General features: G+C 53.1%; 1 protein-coding gene across 3 annotated transcripts in view; it reads left to right on the forward strand.

Moving 5' to 3' along the window:
* LOC125161112 (ultra-long-chain fatty acid omega-hydroxylase) overlaps positions 1–8,699 on the forward strand; it is a 31,520-nt gene extending 22,821 nt beyond the window's left edge. For all 3 annotated transcript variants that reach the window (XM_047850753.1, XM_047850752.1, XM_047850754.1), the window contains 7 exons: positions 1,310–1,577; positions 2,829–2,895; positions 2,997–3,126; positions 4,580–4,713; positions 5,617–5,681; positions 6,357–6,439; positions 6,829–8,699. In XM_047850753.1, coding sequence (XP_047706709.1) covers positions 1,310–1,577; positions 2,829–2,895; positions 2,997–3,126; positions 4,580–4,713; positions 5,617–5,681; positions 6,357–6,439; positions 6,829–7,006 — 925 coding nt within the window. In that variant the 3' untranslated portion in view covers positions 7,007–8,699. The remainder of the gene's footprint in view (positions 1–1,309; positions 1,578–2,828; positions 2,896–2,996; positions 3,127–4,579; positions 4,714–5,616; positions 5,682–6,356; positions 6,440–6,828) is intronic.

Genomic DNA, 8,699 nt, shown 5'->3' on the forward strand with positions numbered 1-8,699 from the left:
AGTTCAGGACCAAGGACAGCCCCTTGCACACCTGTCCCAGTGATTTCATTTTTTTTCTTTTTTGTTAATTTTTTTAAATGCTTATTTGAGAGAGAGAGAGAGAGGCAGCATTTTATATTCCTACCAGTAGTATGTGAGGGGTCCAATTTCTCCACACCTCTACCAACACTTGTTATTATCTGTCTTTTTGATTATAGCCATTCCTAGTTGGGGTCAAACAGTATCTCATTGTGGTTTTGATTTGCATTTCTGTAGTGGCTAATGCTGTTAAGCATCTTTTAATGTGCTTATTGGACATTTGTATATCTTCTTTGGAGAAATGTCTATGCATATGTTTTACCCATTTTTTAATTGGATTCTTTGTCTATGAGTGCATTTTAAGAGTTCTTTATATTATTTATTTGTTTATTTATTTATTTATTTATATTTTATTTTATTTTATTTTTTGACAGAGATAGTGACCTGGGGAGGGGCAGGGGGAGAAGGAGAGAGAGAATCTTAAGTAGGCTACACCCTCAGTCCAAAGTCTGATGTGGGGCTTGATCCCATGACCCTGGGATCATGACATGAGCCAAAATCAAGACTCAGACTCTCAACTGACTGAGCCATGCAGGAGCCCCAAGAGTTCTTTATATATTTTAGATACAAGTTTGTGATCATATTTATGAGTTCTCTCACTCTGTGGCTTATAGCCATTTAGTCTTTGTGATGCTACATCTATTTGGAAGTCCTGATCTGTCTTTGGGTCTATGTGTACCTGGATTTTAGTTTTATTCAGATATGATGAGGCCACCCAATCAGGAGATGATTGTTCCTTACAGTTCCCAAGAGGAGGGGACCTACTACACCCCTCAGGGCCACACAGGGAAGCTTCGGTGTCAGTCGGGAGAAAGCATGACAGTCTTTTTTGGTGGTTTCCTTGGGAAGGAACAGTATGGCAGTTACACAAGCTTAGGATTCACTCGTTTGAATAATTACAGAGGGCTCTGGAGGATGGGGGCTGTCCCTAGTTGTCCAGTGATTAAGGCCTGGAGATAGTGGCTCGGCCTGATAAACTTCAGCGTATGGGCTCTGGACTGTTTGGTGTGCACATGAAAGGGATACTCTTGGGTGAGTCATTGGCAATCTCTCAGAACTGGCTAGCTCTGGGAGGGGCCGCGTCTCTCTGGGGTCAGCAAGGCCCCAGATGGTGGAGCGTGAAGAGTACAGGAAAATTAGAAAATATTGTCTATATACGGGGCGGGGGGGGGGGGGTTGCTTACTGGTCCTAGGGAGCAGCTTGTGCTCATGGCCCTTCCTCTCCCGGCAGGAAGATGAGCGATTACATCTCGGCCATCATCGAGCTGAGCGCACTCGTGGTCCAGCGCCAATACCGCGTGCACCACCACATCGACCTCATCTACTACCTCACGGCAGACGGGCGGCGTTTCCGGCAGGCCTGTGACACCGTGCACCGCTTCACCACGGAGGTCATCCAGGAGCGGAGGCGGGCACTGCACCAGCAGGGGGCCGAGGCCTGGCTTAAGGGCAAACAGGGCAAGACCTTGGACTTCATCGATGTGCTGCTCCTGGCCAAGGTGAGGCTGGGCCCCGGCCCCTCGTGAATTGCACCAACTCCATAAAAGGACAAACGTCCCGAATAACACAGATCTAGGAGGCAGGCAGGCACCCTAATACACAAGTAAGACTTACTGTATTCATTTTGCTGGGGCTGCCGTAATGAAGTGCTGTAGACTGGGTGGGCTAAACCTCAGAAGTTAACCTTCTCACAGTTCTGGAGGCTAGAGATCTGAGATCAAGGCACTGACAGGGGTTGGTTTCTTCTGAGGCCTCTCTCCCTGTCTTGTAGATGGCCTCCTTCTCATGTGTATTCACGTTGTCTTCCCTCTGCCTGTGTCTTTGCATAAATGTCCTCTAAATATTGGGCTAGGGCCCACCCTAATGACGTCATCATAATTTAATTACCTCTGGAAAGGCCCTGTCTCCAAATACAGTCACGTTCTGAGGTCCCGGGTGGTGAGGACCTCACCGTATGAATTCTGGAGGGTTGTGGTGGGGGCGGGGACATGATTTTGCTCACCATGCTTAAAAGTTGAAACCCAAGACTTTGAAAAAATATGACACTTGCAGAGATTGCTTCTGTGGGATTTCTTTTCTTTCTTCCTGTTTTTGAGAGAGAGAGAGAGAGCAAGTGAGTGAGGGGCAGAGAGAGAGAGAGAGAATCCCACAAGGGGCAGAGAGAGAGAGAGAGAGAGAGACAGAAGCCAGGCTCACCGGAAGAGGGGATTGAGCTCACCCAAAGCAGGGCTTGAGCTCCCCTGATGTGGGACTCATGAACTCACGAACTGTGAGATCATGCATGACCTGAGCCAAAGCCAGATGCTTAACCACTGAGCCACCAAGGCTCCCCCTTCTGTGGAATTTCTGAGCAGCACTTGGATTCTGGATTCAGGCAGTTCTGGGTTCCAGTTCTGGCCCTGCTGCTTAGCGGATGCTGGACCTTAGTCACCTGACTCGTCCCTCTGAGCCTCAGTTTCCTCATTTACGACATGATGGTCATGAGACCTGATCACAGGTCATGGTTGGGCCTCCATCCAGCAGGATGCTTGCTGCAACCAGCTGCTCAAGGGATACAAACTCCCTTCTTCCCCTCCCCTTTGACTCTCCCTCCCACTTTCCATCTTTCTTAGACAAGCCACGTACCTCTGTCTGCCTGGCATTCTTCCCCCCGCAGCTTGGCTTGAGAGAGGGGGGAGTATCTTGACTTCAGCCCTAGGAGGTGGAGGGTGGGATGAAGCGGGCTAAGGATCCTCTCCTGTTCGTTCCAGGATGAAGACGGGAAGGAACTGTCAGATGAGGACATCCGAGCTGAGGCGGACACCTTTATGTTTGAAGGTGAGGATGTGGAGGGAGGCGAGGAGGGGGCCCCGTTGTCAGAAGACCGTGTCTCCGCTGTCCTCAGGCAGCCTCCACGTGAGCTCCTCACCTGCCTACAGGTCATGACACAACATCCAGTGGCCTGTCATGGGTGCTGTTCAACTTGGCCAAGTATCCAGAGTACCAGGAGAAGTGCCGGGAAGAGATCCGGGAGGTCATGCAAGGCCGGGAGCTGGAGGAGCTGGAGTGGTCCGTTTGGGGTCAGGGGGATGGTGGGGGGCCGGTTGAGTCTAGAGCTTGCGTATTTGTTTCTTGCTCTGGTCTGCACATATTTCTTGCTCTCGCTATTGCAGGGTGCCGTTCAGTTGAGTGGGGTGGCTTCCAAATGGAGGTGTGGGTTCAGGTCTGTTTCACACGTCTCCTCATTCTCCTTGAACCAGCAGCTACCTGGGGCGTGTTCCTCTCAAGGCAGATTCCAGAAGCTCGAAGAGCCACAGTCTAAAACCTCTGCCTGCACTGGAACATTCCATTTCACTAAAGCACGTCACACGGCCAAGCCCACCATGAATGGGGCAGGACATACATTCTACCCGCCTGAGCAGAAGGCACTGCAGAATCACATGCAAAGGGCAAGGGGTGTATAATTCAGACATGTGCCGTGTAGAGCTGATTTTTGGGTGACTCAAAGAAAACACAGCATTAAATAGCATCAAACAGCGAGAAAGCTCTTTTCTGTTTAGTGTCAACCTTTTATTTATTTATTTTCTAAAGTTTATTTATTTTGGGGTGGGGGGGGGGAGCAGACGTGGGGGAGGGGCAGAGAGAGAAGAGGGAGAATCCCAAGCAGGCTCCGTGCTGACAGTGCGGGGCTCGAACTCACAAACTGAACCATGAGATCATGACCTGAGCTGAAGACAGACGCTTAACTGATTGAGCCACCCAGGCGCCCCTGCGTCAACCTTTTGGATTTCGACGTCAGGGAGACATTCTCAGTCGGGTGCTGTTGTATTCTTCAACTCCTTGCTAATCTGCCTTTTTGATGAAGGGAAAGATGGCTCAGGTTCTGAGGACTGGGCAGGAGATGATGTCTCGCCAGAATTTAATAACTCTTCTGTTTTCCCAGTGGTGTTTACCTTATGGGTACTTTTATGCCAGGCATGCCGTTTGCCCTTTACAGGAGTGACGTGAAGTTTCTTTGAAAGAGAAAGAAAACGATCTAGATCATGGACCAAGGGCTATAATTAACCCACTTTTGGGCCCTGGAGTCCAACAGAAAGAAGTTAATAATAGCAGAAGGAGAGAATGGACAGGTTTTTAAATACTGGAATTGATCCACACAGGCTGGTGAATTTCTGATGCCCGGGCGCCCCCCCCCCCCCCCGCCTGTCCTGGCACCTCTCCCGGCTATCCCCTGGCTGCCACGTAATCCATCAGTTAAAGGGTTAATGCTGGGCATGCAGAAGCCTGCTGGTGCTGCTCGGGTTGCTTGGGGGCATGCTGAGGGGTAGTGATGTGTGCATGGCATAAATGCAAAAACCAGAAGCTGGGGCAAGTCTGAGATCCTGGACTGGTTTCCTGTGTGGTTGCTCCTGAGTGTGCGTGCGCGCGCGTGTGTGTGTGTGTGTGTGTTTGGGGTGGGGGAAGGGGTGTTGCTGTGCCCTGATTCCAAGCCACTGACCATCCCACGTTCCGTGTTCCCCAGGGACGACCTGACCCAGCTGCCTTTCACCACTATGTGCATCAAGGAGAGCCTACGCCAGTTCCCACCCGTGACCCTGGTCTCCCGCCGCTGCACGGAGGACATCAAGCTTCCAGATGGGCGCGTCATCCCCAAAGGTGCCCATTGTGTGCTGCCAGCTGCCAGGCCGCTCTAGTGCCCATGGGAGCATGGTCAAACCTGCCCCAGGTGCACCCTCCCTGTGGATGGGCCATCTCTCTGTGTGGCTGTTGCTTCTGGGGTGAGGGAGGAGAACCCACGTGTAGGGGCTAGACAGAGGTGGGTGAGTCCAGGTGGAAGAGCAAGAGTGGGTGTGGTGGGGTGGGCCCTGTGAGGGTGCAGGTGAGGGAGGGATGGTTTCATTCAGTGGCCAAATATTCGTTGGAGACTAAGCCTGGCTCTGGGTGATGCTGGGGATCTAGAGAGGCCTCATTCCCAGTCCCAGGCCTTGAGTACCACTCAGTCTGAGGAAGACACAGCAGGGCACAGACATTCCCAGTCACATGGGGTCAGGAATGGCCTAAAGGAAGTAACTTTAAAGGGGCTTAAACAGTCCAAAGTAAGGAGTGATGACTTAATATGGGGTGAAATTCAGGGTGGGGGTCTGCTTGGAAGAGGCAGCATGAGAGGTGAGCCTTGAAGGTAGAAAGTGAAAGAGAGAGCATATTTATGGAGCAGAGTTTCAGGGTGCAGGTATTGAAAGGCTGCGAATGCTAGGTTGAGGCACCTGAACTTGATCTTCAGGACAGTAGGGAGCCATGGGAGGTTTTTGAGCTGAGGAGGAACAATGTCAGATCTGTGAGTGACAAAGATCCCTGTGTGGCCAGCATGGCAGCTAGAAAGCAGGTGATGGGGACCTCTTAGGGGGCCAGCAGCAGAATTTTTCAGAGAAGGATGGGCAGGGGAGGGTGGTAGATGGCTCATGGGAACAGCATGACTCTAGGAAGAGCAGGGGAGGAGGAGGACTTCAGGGAAAGTTCCTCTCAGCCCCAGTGGCCCCAATGATGCCACCCTCCCCACAGGAATTATCTGCCTGGTCAGCATCTACGGGACCCACCACAACCCCACAGTGTGGCCTGACTCCAAGGTGAGCGCCTGCCTCAATCCTCTCTTCCCTCAGCTTCTTGCCCCTCAGAAGGGGTGATCCTGGGCCACTGAGGCCTTCCTACCCTCTTCTCCAGGGACCCAGGTGGCCTGGCTGGATGCACAGCTTGAGTGCCCCTCCCCCCATGTATTCACTCACTGTTTGTTGATTCACTAGGTCCACAAATATTTATTGAACACCTACTGTTTGCCAGCCTCTGTGCTGGGCACAGAGGACCGAGAAATGTACTGGGTTTTTTTTGTTTTGTTTTGTTTTGTTTTGTTTTGTTTTTGTTTTTTCCCTCATGGAGCTCACTGTGAAGTTCAGGGGAAGAAAATAAGCAAAAACTATGGTTGTGATACATGCACAAAGGAGATAAAAACTGGAGGGGGTGGGGGGCACTTTAGCTCACATGGTGAAGAAAGGCCTTGGGGAGGAAGAGGTGTTTGAGTTGAGACCTGAGAAGTGCAAAGAGCAGGGGGAAGCCTGTTCCAGGCAGTTGAGACAGGAAGTGCAAAGGCCCTGTGGTTGGAGTCAGGCTGGCATGCTTGAACAACAGAAAAGAGGAGGGTGTGGCTGGATTGTAGTGAGGTTCTCTCCATCCAGCGGAAGGGTCAGGACCAAGCTGGGATAGATGGGCCAACCAGACTCACCCACCCCCTGGCCACTCCTGCCTAGGTGTACAACCCCTATCGCTTTGACCCGGACAACCCACAGCAGCGCTCCCCACTGGCCTATGTGCCCTTCTCCGCAGGACCCAGGTAACTCTTCTGTCTCCCCCAGTTTAAGCCAAGCGTAGGAGGAGCCCCATGGGAGTCGAAGGTCAGGGATGTGCCGATCAGGAGCAGAGATCACCTCCCACCCAGATGTGCTTTCTGCCAACCCAGCACCCTTCATGCCTCCAGTGTACTAAGAAACCCCCAAATGAGACTCTGTGATAGCATCCCTGGGTGTTGAGCGCCTACTGTGTGGCAGGCCCTGAGTTCTGGGCTCATAGGCTCCCAGCGACTCTAGGATGCCATTGCTCCTGTTTTACAGATGAGGGAACTGAGACCCAGAGCGGGAGGTCGGTCATTTACCCAGGGACTCCCCCCTTCCCGGGTCACACAGCGGCTGCACCTGAGCCCCTCCCCCCTCCCCCTTCCTCTAGAAACTGCATCGGACAGAGCTTTGCCATGGCCGAGATGCGCGTGGCCGTGGCGCTGACGCTGTTGCGTTTCCGCCTGAGTGTGGACCGAACGCGCAAGGTGCGGCGGAAGCCTGAGCTCATCTTGCGCACGGAGAACGGCATCTGGCTCAACGTGGAGCCACTGCCTCCGCGGGCCTGATCGCTGGCGCTTCCCTGCGGATCCCGGGGGGGCCCAAGCCCTGCCCAAAGAGGCCCAGGCCCCGCCCCCGAGGGACCAGACCCCGCCCCCAGGGCCCTGAGGGCAGAGACCACGCCCCTCGAAGACCCGGTTGGGCTCCTGGAAGACCAGGCTCCTCCACTGAGCAGTATGAAGGTGCAGGCCACGCCCCTCATGGCAAGGCTCCGCCTCCTGACGGTCTGGTCCTCCCCCTTGAGGTCCAGGTCAGGTCCCCTGAGTGCCTGCTTTCCTGCTTGAGGGACCAGGCTCAGCCGCATCTCTTCGGGCCCAGACCCACCCCCAGGATCCAGAGCACTCGGGCCTTCAGGCCCCACCCACCCAACCATCTGAGGACCCTAGACCTGACACCTAAGGCCTCTGGGATTCAGGACCTGTCCCCCGTGGATCCCGGCTGGCTTTTAAGTTGAGGACTTGAGAGCTGGAGCCTAAAGTAAGAGCCCTGGACCTGGACGTCAGCTTCTTGAGGTCCCCAGCTCATGTGGGCGAACTCCTCTGGCATCAGGCTGCATCCCAGGGCTCAGGGTGTGTGCTTCTGTTGATGTTTTGTAAATCCAGACCTTCCCTGGAAAGCCTCTTCCTTCCTCCTTTGCTGAAAGGCCCTTTGCTGAGTGTTCTTATTTTTGTAGAATAAAAGCGAGGGATGCAAACACGCCCCCCCACCGTCTACTCCCTAGCTCAGCCAGACACTTCCCTTGGGCTCCAGGAAGGAAATGAAGGTGCCTGGACAGCTGGGAGGCAACTGAGGGAAGCTATGGGCTAGGAGGCTGGGAAGCCATTTGTCCTCGGACATGAACTCAGGCTTTTGGGGACAGTTTGTGCATTCATTTATCTCATCAACAGACCACATATTAATTAAGTGTTTGTTGGCACTGGGCCCGGAGCACAGCCGGGCCCAATTCCTGCCATCGGGAGAACAGGAGACAGATGTTGAACAAATAATTCCACACGTAAATTTATTTACAATCCGTGACAAGTGCTCCAAAAGAGAGGCCCTTGTTGCTCTGTGACACAACAGGGGGGTGGCTCAGGGAGAGCTTCTCTGATGCTGAAGTGAGGGTACAAGTTGAGTGGTGACAAGGAGAGAAGAGCATGTCAGGTGGGAGGGACAGCATCTGCAGATGTCCCCAGGTAAGGAAGAACATGGTGTGCCCGAGGAGCACCACTCCAGAGAGGCTGGATCCAGAGGAAGGGTGCAGACTGGAGGAAAGTCGGGCAGGGGCCAACTGCCCAGGAACTGCGGGCTACATCTCAGTTCAAGCCTTATGCTGAAGGCAATAGGGAGCTATAGAAGGTGTGTGAGCAGGAGCATGACAGGATCTGGTCAGATATGAGCTGGCAGGATGGTGGCTTGGAAGGGGGGAACACTGGGGAATGGAAACCTGGGGAAGAGGGAGACTGAGGTCCAGGCAGGACAGGAGGGGGGACTACCTAGCCACAGGAGCTGTGGTGAGGGAGGAGTTAAGGGTGATTTCCAAGTCTTTGGCTGGGGGAACAGGTGATGGTGTAGTCCCTGAAATGATAAAGAAGATGGGGCAGTGACAAGGTCTACAGTAACCATATTAACTCATCAAATATTTATTGAGCATCTGCTGTAAGCCAGGTGGTATTTGAGCCCTTACATAATTGACCTTTGTTGGGTGTGGGGGGAGGTTAA

The sequence above is a fragment of the Prionailurus viverrinus genome, chromosome A2 (genome assembly GCF_022837055.1).
Source record: "Prionailurus viverrinus isolate Anna chromosome A2, UM_Priviv_1.0, whole genome shotgun sequence".
NCBI classification, from domain to species: domain Eukaryota; kingdom Metazoa; phylum Chordata; class Mammalia; order Carnivora; family Felidae; genus Prionailurus; species Prionailurus viverrinus.